Source organism: Lepisma saccharinum, chromosome 1 (genome assembly GCF_977018435.1).
Source record: "Lepisma saccharinum chromosome 1, izLepSacc3.1, whole genome shotgun sequence".
Classification (NCBI taxonomy): Eukaryota; Metazoa; Arthropoda; class Insecta; order Zygentoma; family Lepismatidae; genus Lepisma; species Lepisma saccharinum.
Window position 1 is genome coordinate 214,396,466 of NC_139229.1, and position 20,526 is coordinate 214,416,991.

Genomic DNA, 20,526 nt, shown 5'->3' on the forward strand with positions numbered 1-20,526 from the left:
TGTATGATAATAAAATCCTTTAGAACCTCAAAAAACATATAAAGGTTCTAATAAGCAAAATAGGTTACTTTAGGCACTATAAAACATGATTAGTCATCGCATTTTTTATAGAAACACTGCCGTAACTTATTTCTTATTTACCAGCAAAGGAAAAAAATAGGTTAAAAATCTAAAATCCAAGATCTAATAATAACTGGAGGAAAAAATGGGAAGGAGTTGACTTTTTTTTGAATGAAAAAAATTTATTCCCAAGTTTCATCACCTACGATGGATTTGTAACAAGAAACACTCTTCTTCAATGTACAAAGAAGCAGGATTAATCTCTCACACACTATGGAGGTTTGTACAGTTACTTATGCACACGTCTATGCGACACTTCAGACATTGAAAAACTCCACATGGTACAACTCAAGTTGTCTTTTCAAGAGAGCATGTAAAAATCAAGCTCGAAAATCGACTTAGCAAAATGCCAGTTCAAATAAACAATAAATTGTGCTTGCTTACACATTCATGTTATCAAAATAAAAGGAATATTTTTTACACATAACATTACTTTTACCATACTCTCCATACACATGTTTTTAATAAATCAGTCTTGTTATATCAACACAATTAAGCAATACACATTTTGGACATTCAAATAGATTATATCTTTCAAACTTCATAAAGATATGAATTAGTACAATGATATATAAATCACTTTGCTTCACATCCATAATATTTATATATATATATATATATGTATCACAAATTAAATCTGTTGTTATAGTGTAATATATGCTTCAAATGAGCTATAAACACATCAATACTTCACTACACTCAACGTTTAGTATTAAATCCCATCTCCACAGAACAATTCAGAACACCAAATATCACAATTGTGAAACCAATATTTAGAGATGTAATTTTCTGGGGAAAATGTACTTACTTGTTATTAAACACAGAAACAATACAACAAAAATATATTTTATCATATTTCATGATTACCAGATTATTGTTGTCAGTTTTTCGAAGTTTAATATAAATTATAATAGAAACCTTAATAAGGAACATGTTTCATCTCAGTCAATCGACATAGTAACTGGCATATTTGAATCAGAAATACTACATAAGCATGCAATGCAGTTCCTTATAGTCAAACTTAAAACCCTGTTCAAAACAACAGAAAAGTAGTTCGTAAGAAGATAAACGACAGACAGGAAAAGAAGCATACACAATTAAATTATATTGCAGCTTTCTATGATTTTATTTTTAAATTGAGATAATGTCACATAGTTCATCTTTCTGAATGGGAGTAAAGTATTATATTCAGGAGAGTAAAGACAAATTAAGTTCTCTTTTACAATCACTTCTTTTATCTTTACTTCAGAAGTAAAAAGACAAAAAAGAACATAATGTATGGAAAGGATTTGACAACATGGGATACAAAGGCAATTTTGTACATTGTGACATTGAAAGAAGGTTCAAAATCTTTGCTGATCCATTCCATGTTTCTTTTATGAGACTTGAAATTGTAAAACCAAAATTAGAGTAGAAGTCTGATGTAACACATAGTGAAATACGAGAGCGTGTATGTGTGTGATTTTTATGTAAAAATTATATACGCAGCAAATTGTGTTAGTTGGGATCTAAAATCAGTGAATGTTTATATTTTATGTACTCCGTAGGGAATTATTTTTAGAATTCTAGAATTATTTTTTAAAGTACACGAGTTCAATATCAGTCAGGAAAGAAAAGTTGTCCTCTATGAATATAAGTTCTATATTTTATCTTATTATTTGCCAATGGTCTTGATCTGCATCACATTGGGGGGAAGGGGGGGAATACACACAAAAAAAACTCTGATTGCAATAGCTGCTTGAGGGTCAAGAACTTCCCTTGCGTTTAGGGTTTTTAGTCAGGGTCTGCTACTATTTCTGACTCTCCTCATGATGATGGGTTAAGACCAACTTTTTTGAGCTTCGGTGAAAGTACTAACTATATTTTTATGTAGGATGTCATGTGCAAAAAATACTGAAATTTCCAATATTCCCTGAATATTGGAACAATATAATTGTGGAACTACCTAGGTACACATACAAAATAAATATTTCTTAAATATATGGACTATGAATATTTACCAAGATGCATGAAATATTGCACACTTCATGATGTTATTTTCATGGAACAATTGCAACAAAATCATGAGGTATAGCATACAACTTAAAAATATTTGGAAGGATGTGAATTTTCACCAACTTAAATACTGCAAGTAAAACAAGATTTATGTATATATGAATGGCCAAGATACGTCTAAAAAAATTTCAAGTGAAATGTGAATGAAAATGGACCAAAATGAAATAAATGTCATTAATAAAATTGGAGGAGCACCAAGAAGACTCACAGAGAGTTGCTTTTTACGACTGTGCACATTAAATATATGCTTCTTTTCCTCTTCGCTTATAAACATATTAACATGAGAACAAATAGAAACTAAATGTGTGGACAAATGAAATAATGAAAGCAGATTATAATACTATTAACAATATACGATAATATTACACTTCTTTTCCCGTAAGATTTCACTTTACAATCAGGGCTCAAGCATGCGTAAAGGTACGCAAATACTTCCACCACACACTTCCTTTCATTGACTCATATGATTCACATGAGTAGATTGGTTATAAATAAAAATGAGCAAAGTGAAGAGCTGAATTTAGCACTGCTTTGTAGATAAACATTAACAAGGGGTTTAAAAAATTATTTCTAAACAAAATTTTTAGATTTTTGCTAACTTGTTGTGTTAACTGCTCACATGAACTATAAATAGAAAGGCAAGCTGTGGGACTGTTAAAAAGTCTAAATCAAGTACACACTCTGCTTTTAAGTTTTCTAATATCTGCATAACTTGACAGTTTGCAGAAAAAAGTAAGATTCACCTGGACTCCAAGTCTGATTCAGCAAAATCTTTATTGAAAATAAAAAGCAAACTGATGTCCTCAAATGTTTAACTGGATTTACAGTCATTTCAGTATTATAACGAATACCTACTGAAATATCTACATGCAATCCATGAAATCTGGATGAAGAATGCTATGAGTAGATAGAAATATAATCATATTTAGTTTGGGAAATTTAAAATAATAGCAAATTTCCATGAAACAAGGAACATTTGTAGAAAATAGTTGTTGATTGATTGATTGAATTGTTGTTTTAAGTCCACTTTATGCACAGTACGGGTAATCGGGACTGGACCTAGTTTAAAGTGGGATCCGAACCACTATGTGCCTCCACTGGGCATCGAACCTGGGACCCCTTGATTACAAGGTGAAGACGCTACTGACCACTGTGCCATCGGGGAGGCCCTAAAAGTTGTTGATGTGACAGGACATGATTCAATTTAAACGTTCAAGATATTACTAAACCTCGCGGTGGCTCAGTCGGTAACGCGTCTGACTACCATGCTCAAGGTTCCGGGTTCGATCCCCGGCCGGTTCAAATCCGGAAACTTTTCTAACGTTGGAAGCGGCTCCGGCGCCCACCCAGCGTCGAATAACATGGGTACCTGGGGGAAACCCTGGGGGGTAAAGGCGGTCAGGGGCATGATGCTGATCACATCACCCCCACTCATGACCGGATCAAGAAAGTGTGGGGCGTTACCCCCACACCCCCTATACGCCTTCATGGCATGGTGCTAAGCACAGGGGAACACTTTACCTTTTTTATTATGGAAGTTTTGTCTTAAATGCCTGGAAAAGTGACCAGGGCCAGAAAAGCTTGTTGAATGTCCAAGTATAGCTGTGTGTGTACATGAATAAAAAGTCATAATTATAATGATGTACTTTTAGTTAGGGAAATGTGAAAGCTTTTAGTTATACAAAAGGACAATGAGTAACAATTCACTAGAGAAAATAATGAGATTTTTTGAGAATAGCAGCCAGCTTTTATATCCACTTTGAGCACCATGAAGTGTACATTGAAATTAAGAGAAAAGCAGAACTTCAGTTCAAAATCTTACATTTTATTCATTACATGTAACTTTCTATAGGGCAGCTGTTAACTAGAGTGGATAAGTTACATCAAATGAGCACAACCTTCAAATGGACAACTATCATTGGTTTCTGATCAGCCAAGCAGTTTGTGAAATTATGTATTTTTAGTTCATGTTGTTTGTATTTTGATGCTGGCATGAAAAGCAATGTTGCAGCAACAAAGGGCTACTAAAACATCAAAATATCCAAACAGAATTCAGTTGTTAAAATTAAGCTTTATGCATGTTTAGGAGATTTTTCTACTGGTGTATGAAAATATGTGTGTTGGGTAGAATTTCTACATATTCCTAAACTAAACTCCATAACACAACAGTACTTTGACGACCGAAGTCTGCCAAGTGACGTTTCATGGGTGATCTGTGGTCAGTGCACCGAGTCCCATCACCATTCTTTTCTGACTCTTGAGACTGGAGTCCACTCTTCCTTTTCAAATAGCTTCCCAATTATCCTCATGATGGGTCAGCATCAAAATTTTGGAGCTCTCAACAGGGATCCAACCCAGATCTACCTGCACCAAAGGTGAGAGCACTATGAAACTTCTATCTGGTGGATTTACTTTGGTTTTTGCTTTAAACTGGCAACATAGAAGTGTGTTAATTCTGTCCCCTTTGGTTAACAGCTACCCTAAAAAAAAAACTTACACCTGATAAATTCAAAATTCAAAGACAGTATACAAGTATTATGCACGTGAATGTGTTTATGCATTTTTTTTTTTGGATAGAGATAAAAATAAAATGGTAGATCAGTTCAGGTGTAGAATATTAAGCTTACTATACTATCATTATGTAAGTAATTTTAGTAATTTTTTTTTAAATATTGGTGTGTTTCTTGTATCACAGATGGAAATACAACATCCCTTCCATGCAATCCTATACTCCCATCCCATTTGAAATGAAGACTCATTGAAGTAGAATAAAATGACAGATGCAAGTTGCTGTATGTTTCCATGACAATTTTTTTATCGTCATGTCATTCATTAGACGTCCAAGTAAAGATACTTAATCAGATTTGGACAAAACACAAGTTTCATATTATTACAATTTTAAATTAGAATTATCAAACATATTGTAACAAGGGGGGGAAAAGGAATTTACGAAAGAAGAGTGACAAATGCAATAATACAGCGCTGTCTGGCACCTTATTTTTTTTTCCAAAGGTTCCATTTACTATAAAACCAGGATACTTACTGGTAATTATCATATCCAATCAACATCTATTTGAATCTCACATAATATGTATTACATTAAGTACAAATTCCTGTAAGCATAAAATACCCAGGCAGAAATATTTTATCAATTTCTTTCTACTTCATACCCTCTTAAAATGTAGAAACATTTTCTGTCATGCCTACTTCTAAGTATGCATTTTTACAAAGAAAAAAGAGAAAAGTAAATACCATAATGGTCGACTTTGTTCACATAAATAAAGGAAATAAAATCACTAAACATGAAATCTTGCCCACAAACTCAGTACATTCTGTACCAGCAAGTAATGTAAGTTGTGAGAAAAAGCAGTCCAACACAGAGATGTGCACATAAAAAATATTCTTTAACCCCTTTCTCAATTTAAGTGCTGTATATACAAGATACCATGTTGTTCTCTCAAGTCAAATGATTTTATGAAGGACAATTCTCATTAAAATGATGACAATTCACACCATGTATCATCAACACCATAAAAACCAAGACTGCAGGAAATGGCTGGCCATTCTACACAATGTGATCATGAATTACTGTTGTTACACCTTTTAGCCTAACGTAAGCCATTTTTAACCACGTTTTAACCTTTTACCAAGCCTTGTCAATCCATGAAGAAGGATTGAGGTTGATCCGAAAATTAGGATTACTAAACAAAACCGTGTGTTTTGTCTTGGTTTTTATTAAGAATTCTCATTATAAGAACCAAAATGCAATTGAAAATGAGAATAATCTAGAAGAAAATATTTGACAATAGTGAACACCCACAATGGACACAAAAGAATTTACAGTGTTCTGATTATGAATAGTGTCGCTCTTCTTTGTATATTGCCACATTGAATATTTCCTTCCTGTGTGTCAGCATTAATTTTTTCTTGACTCATACAACAACAAAAACTTCAATGAAGAATTGGTTGTCATGTTCTTGTACACCATTGTGATGCATCCTTGTACACAGATTAAAGTGTTCTTTGATGCATGGGTAGATGAACTTGTTTACACTTAAAAGATTGATCAAGAATCGTATAAGCAGTTTTTGTTTTGGATATTATATTCCGTACCTCTGAGATAAGTTATTCAGCTAAGAAAGTCCTGTTCAGAGTAGCTATAGCCTGTAATCTGGGAGGCATATCTGCAGTCCCAGTAATACTAGAAAACTTGGAAGACTTTAAAATACATCTTGTAAGTTGACCAGGAAAAGTAACCATTTAAGGATTACTGAAGTCTCAAGACATTGGTGAAGAGTTTGAGTTAAATTATGGCAATCAAAATATGATAATTGACAAGAACCAGTAGAGATTCTATGTGAATGGAGACTAGATAAAAAGATATTTCCTTTTTCTAACCTTCAGAAGAATGTTACAGTTTTTTTCATTTAAGGCGCACAAAAGAAGATTCAGGCTGAGAAAGATGTAAGTGAACTAAAAGGTTTTAATTGAATGTGGAGGAAATAAGATAGGATATAAACAAGCAATAGAAATAAATACATAAATAAACAAGTCACAGCTCCTCAAAGAAGTGGAAAATATTTTGTACATGTCTCAGAAGGCAGCAGGCAAGAAAATGCCAGATAAACAAATTCTTGTGTAATCTACTCTTTTAAACACACTTCACTGCTGAGAGACTCACATTAGCCCAGTTCAACGCTGTATCTCTGAATCTTTTTGCACTATATTTCCTCATTTATCCACTTCGCCAGATTATTTACTGACACTTCTTTTCCGACACATTACAACGTTGTATTTCAACACCAACTATGCAGATAAATGGGAAAGCACCATTTGTCACTTTCTGTTTGAAGAGCTTCTAAAAATGTCAGTACATTATTCTTCTTGCAAGACTCAAACACAAGTAGAAACAATCAAGAAGTGAAAACAAAACAATTCTTTCCAGGCAAAGATAAGGAATTTTAAGAACACTGAATGATATTCTGACAAAAACCATTTTATGAATAATTCATAATGAAAAGATAAAAAAATAAATTGTATACTGCACATTGGACAACCAGCTAAATTTTCAAATATAATGACATGGAAGGAATGCGCTACCGTTTTAGCAATGAACCCTTAGGCTTGATTATATTAACTGGTCATACTGAACATTTACGTTTATACATTACTTTATGAATTATTTTAATACTTTAATTTTTTAACCACAAACACAAACTATCCTATTGAACCTGGGTTTGTAGTTTTATGGCAGATGCTCCTCAATGTGATGCGTTAGTCATGTTGACAACAAACCTGACACTACTTAATATACTATATGAACAATTCACAGGAATTAATAACAGTGGATGAAATACAAACAATATTTACAGCACCTTCATTCTGGGATAAAAAATAGAAGCCTCTGTCTATAACAAGCACTCAAAAACCTAACCATGTACTTCTTGTACTTTCTTTTATACACTATAAATAAGCTTCAAAACCAACAAATAACTTTCATTTGATGTCCAAGTCTCAGTGTTAGTGAAAAACTTCACAAAAACTGTAAACAAAAAATTAAATGATTACTAATACTACTGGATATCAGAGCATCAACATTATAGAGAGCTTTCAATTTTAACATTGGAGGGGAGAAGACATGTAACAGTACAACAAATAAAATTACGTGGCATTTCAGATGGGAGTGACATTTTTGTATTAAAATTACTACTCGGAACTACGAATACACAGGTTGTACATGCTTTCTACATGCTATACAGTAGATGTGCAAAGAAGGCCACTTGCATTTGATTTTGTCATGGTAAGAGGGAAAATAAATACAGACAAAAATAACAGTGACAGCACTAGAATTTGAGAACCATGAGTTGTGGAACATTTTTTCAATGTTACAGATCTCATCACACAGATGAGTGTTTTGGAGCATTACCCCTTTTCCTGTTCAGAAGGAATGTTCTCATGAGTTTTTGAATTGGTATTCTGCAGAAAGATTTCAAAACAAAGCGAAATTGAGAAACATTACAGTTTTGAACACATCAAAAAGACAAAATCAATACTCAATATAAGATGCACTTAATCTTCAATATTATGAATGCATATTGAATTGTAGTTTTATTTAAATAGAGTTCCATGTCTAACGTCTGAGGATAAAAATGTAAGTGGCAGTTATAGCTTTAAAATTAATATTTTGCCTTTGAGTATAGGATCACATATGATTGGTATTTTCTACATCTATGTTTCGTCAATATCTGCCACTGCACATCAGCTTTCTAATAATAAGAATGCATAGACATTTTCAGTTATATCTGGATCAAGTTAAGAATTCTAAGAATAAAGATGTAAATATTTCAAGGCTGACCATTATTTATTTGATGTAGAAATAAATACATTCTGCTTTAGAACAGATATACAAAGTTTTGAAATCTTATCCTTTGCCCATTAATAACGTTATTCATCATTATTCAACAGAAATAAAATATGATGTAATTTTTCCACACACTTGTGTTTTACGCAACATTGGCACTAGGGTATCTAGTGATAACACTGCTTAGGTATAACCATTTTTCGTCTTCACTGTGATTTAACTATTCACCAAGGCAATTAACAGAAATATAAATTCAACAATCTAGATTAGGAGTGTGCATAAAATATATATATCTTGCTACTGCTATATAATGAAATCACAATTGAGGTAAATGAAAATGTGTTACAACGAATGCTCACTATCAAATGTCAATAAAGTAATGATTTAACACTATAATTTTTACACTGAGATCTGATTGTATCACAATTATTGTATCCACAACAATGTACAGATCATTGTATGGGCTTAACCATTTTGCACCAATAAATAGCAATAAAATGCTTAAAGTTTTTTTTTAATATCAATAATGCCTTTCAAGCTGACTTTTAAATTTCACGTCAAATTGATTACAAAGGTTTTCCAGAATAACATTTTTTTTTTCATTTCCACTTCTGAACATACCAAACTCATGGTTCTAACATACATAGTAACTAACACAGTTTCTCAAGTCTGAAGTGTCCAACTAATACATAGACAGTCTAGCAAGCACCAACAAGATTAAGGTTGGGTATCCATCAAAACTCCTGCAAAGATATCTTGCTTTCTTTTTTTTTTTTAATGAATGAATAAAGCACTTTGTCACAATGGCTGGGGCTACAGTAAGTAGTAGGATCTATCATACTGCTAGAACATTCTGTGCGTTTTGATTCCATTCGAACACCAACAGTTCTTGGGATAGGCTCTTGAAATGAGCCACACATTTGGAGTGTGAATAGAATCTGAGAACAATGCTTCTCACAGAAATGATATCGTGTCTCAGTCTATTTTACAAAAAAAGGAAGAAAGTTTATGATGTTGATCACTTGTTATGGCTACTTTTTCAATTAGCGTGGATAACTGAGTGATTGATGAACTTGGTAAAATTATGGTATGAGTATATCAGAACTACCAACAACATCATGGCACTAAGAACTTCGATTGTGCACCAAACTTTGAGAATAGCAACAGTGTAATAATACATATTTAAGTATTTTTTTCAGGGGAGAGCAAGCAAGGGTGCTTCACTGCTTCAATTCTATTTGCAACTTATTCAAACTATATTTTTTGCATGTACTGAAATTCTTCATATTATTTCAATTGTACACTGGTCGACAATTGCTAAGGAACAAACACATATTGACCCATATCTTTTTCATACACAACTCTGTGTCAGTTTGTTGCCAGAAAGAGACCAGTAGAGGGCAGCAAGGAATCGTTGAGCCCATTCAGGAAGGAAAATGTGCGCTTGGAGCATCAGTATCAGGAAAAGACTGCAGTGCTGTGGTAGGTGGTACCCACGGGAGACAGTCAAACATGGTAGAGGCTGTTGGCAGTGCAATACTGGTGTGCAACAGAAGAAGCATGTAGGAAGATGGCGAGAAGAGTACATTTAAGTGATTACAAACAGGGCAGAGTGGTTGGTCAGCTGCAGTCATGGTGAAGTGTCACTGAAGTGGAACGTGTTATGGGGGTATCGAAAAGTGTCATTTCCTGACTTTGGAAAGCTACTCATACCAGAGGAACAGCTTTGCGTATGCATGGTGGAGGTCGTGGAAGGTGTACAACTCGGAATCGATCTGCCACGCCAGCCCCAATTGTTCAAAACCTTGTCAGTGCTTCAGGTGTCTTTGTGTCCCCAAAAACCATTACATGATGACTGAATAGTGGTGGGTTGTATGCCCGGAAGCCAGTGAAGTGTGTGCCATTAAAACCAGCTCACCGTCATGCCAGATTACACTGGTGTATGCAGCATCGTAACTGGGACCAAGACAGATGGGCAAATATGATGTTCTCCAATGAATTGCGGTACTGCGTGACAAGTGATTCTGGACATCAAATGCTGTGGAGAGAACTTGGAACACGGTATCATGCACAGCACATCTGTGAACGTGACAGGTACGGGGGACTCAAAGTCATGGTATGGGGGGGCATAATGAAAAATGGGAAAACACCACTGCACATCTTCACCGCAGGATCCGTTACTGGAGCATGGTATTCTACCGAGATCCTGGAAGGTTATGTTCGTTTCTTTCGGGGTGCAGTGGGCCCTTACTTTCTTTACATGGATGATAATGCTTGTCCACACAGAACTGTCCAACTGACAGACACACTGGAAAGAGAAAACATGACCCACATGGACTGACCTGCATATTCACCAGATCTCAATCCCATCGAACATGCGTGGGATGCTCTCGGAAGGCAGGTTGCGCAAAGGAATCCCCAACCCCGGACCCTCCTGAAAACTGCACTTCAGAAAGAATGGGACAATATACCCCTCACACTCCCGAACGCTCTCATCGACAGCATGCCTAACAGGTGTGCAGCTTGCTGTGCAGTCTGCGGTGGCCACACGCCATACTGATTTCCTCTCGACTCACTCTACACATGCCAAATTCTGATTCATGTGCTTTCCTCACTTTGTTTTGCTTATGCTGGTTTTGCTTTATGACATCCTGTTTCTTTGGTTGATGGGGAATACCAGTCATCTTTTCTCAATAAATCTTAACTGATATCGGTACTTATATATTGTTCACTTGTTGCACCCTAATCACGTAGTCAATAGTTATTGGTCAAAACGTGTTTCTTCCTTAGCAATTGTGGACCAGTGTAATTCAAACAAAAATGCTCCTTTGCTTTACATTTATAGGACACATTATGCACTCTTGGTAAAGTGGTGCAATAGTGCCCCAGAATTTTTGGGGGATGATAATATGATTCCAAATGTTTTAATGTAGCAAACATTTTATTTTCTTTTTTGGAAAAAATCAGATTGCAGGTCGCCATGTCTCGTATTTATTAACGCAATGTACACCAACAAAGAATATTTTAGTATAATGATAATTATACTAGTAGCCACGTACATATGAGTGTCAGATTGGCCAACCAGATGATAAACAATGCCATCAAAGTGTTTTCCAAGAAAATTCTCCAAACTGTGTGGCGTCACTCAAGAGCATAGAACACATTACGCCTCAAAGCTGCAGTAATCAGCAAAATTTACTATAACCTGTGTAGCCTCAAACACAACAACTGGACATTTTATTTATTTTCAAACATACTCTAGAACAAGGTCATCATTAATAAGCTCTTTAGAGTACAAGGTGATTTGAGAGGCAGACAGGAGTAGGGAGTCTACCCATGTTTCTTCATTTTTAATTATTTACTTACATTAGAAGAAATATGTACAAAGGTTAAGAAGGTAACAGTAATACACTTCTTATCATAAAATCTTTTCTGCAAACTTTTTTTTTTACATACTATGTGAATAGGCCATCTGAGAAATTTTCTCAACTTCTTTCACAGCAGTTTGTTCGGTTACTGAATTTCAAGTATACAACAGATACGTTAAATTTTATCTAGTTTTTACTCCAACAATTGTTGACTATATCTTATTAAAAATAACTGGAGAAATTGGAGCCGTGGGTTGCAGAAATAGCAGGGTAGAAGTTACAGGACATCAATTTGAAATCCATAAAAAAATACAAAAAGATTTTTAACTAAATGATTTTTTTTTTATTTCAGGAGTTATTTTTTAAATACTATTAGCATTTTTACTCTAGAAGAAGGACTGTACTTTTATCACAATTAGAAAGGATGTGATCAGTATTAGTGGCAGGTAGAGTAACAACTTTTTTTTTTATGAAAACACACAAATAAATAAATAAATAAATAAAAGAATCAATTTCTAGCGAGGAATGGTCTTTGTCATAACCTGAAAGTAATTTTTATTACAATTAAAGTGAAATGCAATAATCACATTCTGAAAGGACAATTGATGATTTATTGTTCATTTTGGACAATCGGTGTTTTTACACAGATTTCTGCTTTGTTGAGCATGACAAATGAACCACTGAATGAAGCAGATACAAAACAGAGCAATATTTTTACTATTTGGTTCATAACCAAAAACGGGACTTACATACAGTACAAACTTATGTGAAGAATATTAAAGAGAATTGTTTGTGTGTAAGCAACAAGTAAATCAACAGATCTGGAACAAACTGCAGATTTGTTTCTTTTTTGATCACGTTAACAGCTGAGGGAATAAATTTTTTACGTCTAAGTGGTAAAAGATCTGATATTTAAAGTATTATTTTCTACAAAAAATCTAAATAAGATTAATTTTTTCTATTATGTTGTATGAAAATAATTTGAAATAAGAGTTCACATAAACAGTATTTACATTCTATGAAACTTCAAACATTAAAACTCAAGTAAGACCAATTCTATTCTGACATCTTGTTTGCTCATTTGAAGAAAAAATATAATTTCCGAGGATCAAATGGAAAGAAATGTAGTCTACTATGAGATCGATATTTTAAACAGAGCATCTGTTCAGAATGTGAACCTTATAGGAATGGATAGGAATCACTAATGGTATTTTTCAGAAACATAAAAAATGGGGTCACACAATACTGTTCGTCCCTAGTAAATGTAAGTGCATAATTACAAACATGACACATGTAACTTCTATCCATGCCATGTGATGCACCCATAGTAAACAATTTTAGTTACAGATTAAGTTGATAAGTATTTGAAATTTTGATATATTTTGATTATACATGTGAAGTAAGAAATGCAGAGGAACATCACATATCTGAAGACTTAGCCAGTTTGAATTCTGCAATTGGAATATGAGTTTCTTGTAGCACTTATACAATGTTTAAGTACAGTATCGGAAAAACTGGCCTGTCTATTCCTCAGAATACATGACATAGTTGCAGAAGATTTTCATGACACTAGCTGAAATTTATTATTTATTTTTATGAACACATTTAAGTAATATCTATTAAGAATTACATTTCACTTTTATCATATTAATATATCAAAGGACTCTTGTACGCTTTATAAGAACACATACATGCCTCCTAATGAAAGCACTTTAGCAAACACATCTAGCACTCTTTCTCTCTTTTTTTTTTATGTGGCACATGTCTCTAATATAATGGCAGAACCTGAATAGTAGAGAGTTTGGAAGTCATGATAAAATACATGGAAAGCCTATGATTTTTGTTCCTTCAATAAGCTTCACACCATGTTGAATAATTATGTTGATGTTCTTTACAATTTCATGTTGAACACTGATAGAGCCACATACATACAGTTGCATTTCATGTTTAAGAAGAGACTTTAACATGTAATAGTATACTAAATTTATTTAATGTACTAAGTTTTTCATTTAATATAAGAAGAGAAATTGATACAAGGATTGCAATTGTAAAAGGGAATTGTTGTTATGGTTTAACTTTGAAAGAATTTGTGAAGCACTTCTTCTTTGGAGATTAAATACAGTGAAATAAGTTAGAAACATGCTTTAGCACAATAAGTAGTTGCATCTGAAGAATTCGTCCAATATTATTTTCACCAACAGTAACTATCCCATGTTTCTTGCAGTGCCAACTTTCCCATTTACACATACACTCCGAATGTTACAGGGTGTTTATGATATCAATTTAATTACTTGGCAAAGACTATACAGAAAAAGGTTTAGATAGTTCAATGGGTAATGATGTATCATATTTACTTCAACTAGTTGAAGACATAAAATTATATATTTGTTTACAATGTCCTGTCAAAAGTCCAGCGAGATTGCAATACAATTTTATGTACAAATTGCGATTTTCTAGTAAAATCAGTGTTCCAAGCAATGGCTGATGGTTTAGGAGCACTGACACTATAGAAAATTTGTGCCAATTGTTTGTTTCTGATCTTGACACACAAATCATAACTGATGACAGGTTAAATAATTAACATATTATTCCTTTTTTTGGAGATACCAGGACAGCATTAATACCAAGCTGGTAAAATATTCAGCCATTCTGTTATTTGTACCTTTATCAAAAGCTATAGATATGAAAATAAACACCCTGCATGAATATTCGTTGCATACTATTAATGAATGATTGTTTCATCTAATAATTGTGCAGTAATACACCTCCATCTTAGGAAATTTCTACCAAAATCACAGTTGAAAGGAAAGGAAATGGCATTAAATATACAAAATCTGTAATGCACCTTCTTGAAAGCAGTATCTCCCGACAAGAAAAATCTACAAGTTTCAAATCTACAAATTCCACCAAGTTAGTACGAGGAAGAGCAATGGTTGTTCAATTTTTTAAGACATCAAGAGGGAAAGAATGTTAGGTTAAACTTGGGTTGAGAAAAAGGATATACTTACATGATTTGAGCAGAATTATTAACAAGCAGGTTGTATATAAAAAGTTAACAGCAAGGTAACAATTGGTATAATGAGAAAATCCTGAAGAAATTCAAAACCTAGTAATAAATCAACGATAGGATCACTTACAAATACTCATAAAGGTTAATAAGGAGTTTATGATAGTACAATCATTTAAGTACAAAAAATACTGGCATTGAAGTATTGAAATGAACAAATAAACTTTCCCTGCAAAATTAAACTAAAGAAACACAAAAAATTAAAAATGTTAAATAAATTACACACAATCTTATTAAGCAAGGTGCTATATTAAGAAGAGAAAAAGTTATTAAGAACCCAATACTTTACTATTCACTTTCTCTATCACCACCTGATATATAATATAAAAAAAGTGTTACAGGGTACATTATGACCCCTTCTATAATTTATGTATATTATATAATTTGTTATAATATATATATATATATAGAATCTTTTATGTATGTACACAACAGCACTCACAAAAAAGGAATTTCACATGATATGTTAGATGAAATATACGTCTCCTCTTTTTTATACATATGTACACATATCATCCTAGCGATTATGTGCTTTTATATATATATATATTTAGAAAGCTTCAACAACCCCATCAGCTACATATATAACCACTGTAATATGTTAGTGCTGCTTTATTTTCTTCCTATTTCATAGTTCATTCCATAACCAAAACAAAGCAATACAAAGAACAGCACTACCAACAATAAATACCCATTACCATATAAATGTACGTAAAGCATTAAAAAACAGTTCTGAAATCACTGAGGTTATTTTTGTTAGTTGCATCTTCTTGGTTGACAGATCTTGTTCGGGCATTTTCCAACTTTCTGGTGATGTTCATTTCTTTTTTGAGCGTAAGGTAGAGTTAACTATTTGGAATCTGTTTCCTTTGCGCATGCTTCTCCTTGCTGGCTTCACAGACATGAATAGTTGGTCCATGCTTCTATGATTTCATCTTGAGAAGATTCTTGATTTGCTCCTGAGCTTTCACGAAGGGGCTGACCCCTGGCCTTGGTGCTGCTTCCAGATGGGCTGGAGGAAGATGTATTTGAAGCGGATCTCGCAACCGCCGAAGGTCGTTTTCTATTCGTGCAATGCTGTCTTTGAGTCTATTGTACTGCTCTACATCTAGACCTAATTTACGTGCTTTTTTGTGGAAGGTGATGAGAAATTGCCTATCCTTAACATCGGGTAGTAGATACTCCTGTGGAAAAGAAAGAAATGATTACAGAAACCTGCTTCTTAACCACATTTGGCCTAAGTTTTAGGCTTTCAAGCAGAAACCAGGTGGCACTCTCGCTATCTATTGCCAACTCTCCGGTTGAGGGAAACCTGGCTGCAAATAACTATATGGTAGATCATAAATCTGTGTACTCATAAGTGCACTAACTGTGCAAATCGAATTTCTTTAAATATCTTAAAAAAGTAAAGATTAAACCAGGAATTGTAACACACTGTAACGCAGACGATATTTTCATTGTTTGTGATTGGCATGGAAACTGTCGAGCAAAACCTAGCATGGGAAAGGTGACAGGTTGAATCAAACACAGTTTACTGATGGGAATCTGACCTGTTGGTGTGCACGAAGAAAAAAAGAGGATCAGTGAACTATCTTGTTATCAATGGAAGGTAGCATTTCTGTCAATCCCAGAATAGGGATTGTCTCACAAGCACTCAAAACTCATGAAATTGTTACTAATCTGTTCACATGAATTGTGGTTCAAAGTTTTTCAAATAAAATCACTAATAAGCCCTTGAATGAAATTTGTTAAATGGGAGGTTGCAATGGAGTGGATAACACCTCCTATTTTGAGCACTTATAATAATACTTTCTACGTAGAACTTTATGGCCTGAATCATGTGGGTTAGACATGGAAAGCCTTGTCTTCAATTCTTAAATTTTGCATTGACCAGGATAAGAACCTGTGCCAGTGTTCTACCACTATAAATGGCACAACACATGTTGATATTATATTTTTTTACACTCAGCTGAGTGAAGTTACCCTTAGGTACATTACAATTACCTGTTGCCTTTGAATTCCATTTCACTACAGATATAATGTAATTCTTCTGCAACACTCTATCTGCACATACAAAAAGAAGACTTTTTCATGTTTTCCACGAAGCTAATTTTGGTGGCCCCCGGCACCATACCGTTGCAACTCGTTGGGTTGTTGCTTGGCGAGTTTCTGTTCATTGTTCCTTGATTGCTGCTAGGTGCACTGTTATCGCCTATCTGCCTGCACCCATGTCATCTTCCATTCAGTAGGGGAATCCACACATGCTGTGCTTGTCCACTATCGATGTTTAGTTTGGGTTGGAAATGCATGATGGCATGCATTTCTTTCATTTTGGTGTGTATGAGCAGGGACATCGGAACTTATTTTGGAGTAGAGGTGAGGGGCAAGTTTTCAAATCCGTCAACCAGATTTTACAATCTCTTCCCCATAGAGGATATATACAGGGTGTTTCAGAGCGACCCCGACACTACCCTTTTCTCGAGAACGGGAGATCGTATCAAGTTTGAAACAAAAAAATGCACCACTAAGTTGGACCCAAAGAATCCGTAGAAAGTATTTGCAACAGCCCGAAAGCCACCCTTTGTGGTTTTAGGGGGGGCACATGTCCCGTTTGTGCGATTTTTAAATGGGGAAGGGTATGTTTGGAATGCAGATTTGGAAAGGCGGGGAAGAAATACGATTGTCATATGAAACATTTGTCTGTACCACCAACCTTTTTCCGTGTAGAAAATGGTTTTGCAAAAAAAGGAAGATGAGCCAAATTGAGTATACCGAGCTTAACAATTAAGATAAGTGCAGCACCATAACAGTTTCGGAAAGTGCAGGACACAAGCTTTCCAACGATATGCCACATGATGATTGTGGGACTAAAAAAGGATGAAACCGCGTGACCCAAAAAAAGGGGGTCTAAAGTTAGGGAAGAACTCGAAAATTTCAAATGGCAAGGGGGGTCGAGTAATACCTCATTTTAAAGGTCACAGAAAACGTGAAAAGGATGCGAAAAATGATTTTGTAATCCACTGACAGGTTTCAAAATGGCGACAATTCCAACCCATGAAGTTGAACATATGCAACCTAGTGCAGCACCACCACCATCTTTGTTTTTCTATGTAATGGTGATGTCCACTTCGGATATTCGCTTTCTTCTTAGTTGTCAGTCTCCACATATCACTTTTCGTGAATAACACATCTCGCTAAACCCTTCCTTACCCCCATGACTTCAACAGACCTATTCGCTTCCTTTGGGGAATCCCTTGGGCATCAAATTCACACATCTGCCATGTGCTTTTTTGAATAGAGCATGCCACATTTCTTTGTGGAACACCCTTCGCCGTGGTCATATGGTTGGCCGTTGTGCCACTATTTGCTTGTAACCATAATTTTCACACTTTTTCCCACTTCAGTAACTCTAAATGGGTGCCGTTTTCGGCATTTCGTCACATGAACTTTTGTGTTTATTTTCACTTGTAGAATCACCTCCTAAGCGTTGGAAACGAACTTTAGTAACACCTTGTATATGTATGTATGTATGTATGTATGTATGTATGTATGTATGTATGTATGTGTATATGTACAAAATATATAGTTATTTAATATATGAATATCCACAGTGGCTCATAAGAGATAAGAGGATTATTTTATATACTTATAATTGTTGCCCGTGTTCCAGTGATCAGAACGCTACATTTTGAAAGTAGCTTCGCTACAGCTACTCTTCCAAAATGTAGCTTCGCTACAGCTACATTTACCAAAAAGTAGCTCGCTATGCTACTCATGTGCGCTACTCGCTACTTTTTGAGCTACTTCTGCATAAAAAAATGAAAACAACCACATGGGTATTAAAAAGATCCCCTACTATTGGTAAATAGATTCTGTTATTTATTATCATGATTCAAGTCATTTGATAATTTTGATAGCAGTGTTACTTCAGTTACTTATTTTTACTATAGTTTTTGAGAATACCATACCTATGCAAATTTGATATATGAATATTGCAATTAGGGTGTTGCCCAAATTAATTATTACAACTATACACAAATAAAATTTGGTAGGATTACGTATTTATGTTCACATCAACATATTTTTCTTGAGAATAAATATTTCATATTTTATAGACTGATATGAAGTCAGCATTTTGAATGAAAAGTACCTGAAGCCCTTTGACTACAAAAGGGGTCACAGGTTCGATACCCAGCGGAGGCACATAGTGGTTAGGATCCAGTCTCGATCAGCTTATCTATGCATAAAATGGACTCAAAACGAAAACTAGGAAAGACACCAAGTTGGGAGGATGAGATCCTCCTGCTCCTCCATTCCCCACACTGCTCATCATTCATCATTCTTCCTCGTTCTCATAATTAGCCGAAAGTGGCAGAAAGTGACTATAGATAAGAGAATAATTAAATAAACCATTCATTCTTATTGTCATGATTGAGAGAAGTGGAAGAATAGATGAGGAGGTAAACAGAAGAGGAAAAATGGGTGGTGGACTATATCAAAGCGTTCGAAGATTAATATGGAACAGGGATGTACTGTACCTATGAAATTCAAGAAGGTAATATATAACACATACTATGTGCCAATAATTACGTATGGAGCAGAGACTTGGACAATGGCATAGAGAGACAAAGAAAAGATGCAGGCAGTGGAGATTATATGTTTAAGGAGTCTTTTGAGGAAGACTAGAAGGGATAGAATAAGAAATGAGGAGATCCGACAGACAGTGGGTGTAGTGAAGCTTCAGGACAGAATAATCAGGCACAGATGAGATGGTTCGTACACATGAAGAGGATGGATGCAGAAAGACTACCAGTAAGAACTTACAATACACAAGGAGTGGGAATAAGGCCAATGGGGAGACCAAGATGTTGATGGAAAGAGCAGATAGTGGAGATTGTTAGGAAAAGAGGACAAGATTGGAACACCTTGGAAAGAGAGGAGTGGTGAAAGACCAGGAAAAAATGGAGAGGCTTGACTTATATGCCGACCCATGCCAGAGGCAGGAAACAGCGAAGGATGATGATGATGATGATGTCATGATTAGCAAAAGTTACAGAAAAGTGACGCAAAAGTAGTGTAAAAACCCCTATAACCAGCACGAGAAAGTATGAACCCCCCTCATGCAGATTTGGCTACACTTAAAACAAGCTCAACATGCCCATATGAGCTTTTTGCTCAAGTGTGGAACCCTGTCTAATCCAAGATTTTTGTAAAAATGTCCTCGGGAATTTCCTGAGAAAGTATGACCCCCCTCAGATTGATTTGTCTACACTTACAAAAGGCACTTCTGTGAGATTGTTGTCCATAAACCTGTCAAAAATATGCCCCTCTTGATATTTTTTTTGCCCACACCTAAAACTACGCCAAACGTATTAACACACACACACCCACACCCACACACACACACACACACACACACACACTGATCTTGATCTTGACCATTTTTTCGATTATTATTTTCGATTATTTTGACCTTGACCTTGACTTTGACCTTGAGATGACCTTGACCTTGACCACACCCATCCACATACACACCCACACCCACCCACACCCAC

At 34.9% G+C, this 20,526-nt stretch overlaps 1 protein-coding gene across 2 annotated transcripts in view; it reads right to left on the reverse strand.

Moving 5' to 3' along the window:
* Window positions 1–228: 228 nt before the first annotated feature.
* Window positions 229–20,526, reverse strand: part of MCU (mitochondrial calcium uniporter) — an 809,713-nt gene continuing 789,415 nt past the window's right edge. For both annotated transcript variants that reach the window (XM_083112063.1, XM_083112072.1), the window contains exon 7: window positions 229–16,155. In XM_083112063.1, the coding sequence (XP_082968189.1) occupies window positions 15,895–16,155 (261 nt within the window). In that variant the 3' untranslated portion in view covers window positions 229–15,894. The remainder of the gene's footprint in view (window positions 16,156–20,526) is intronic.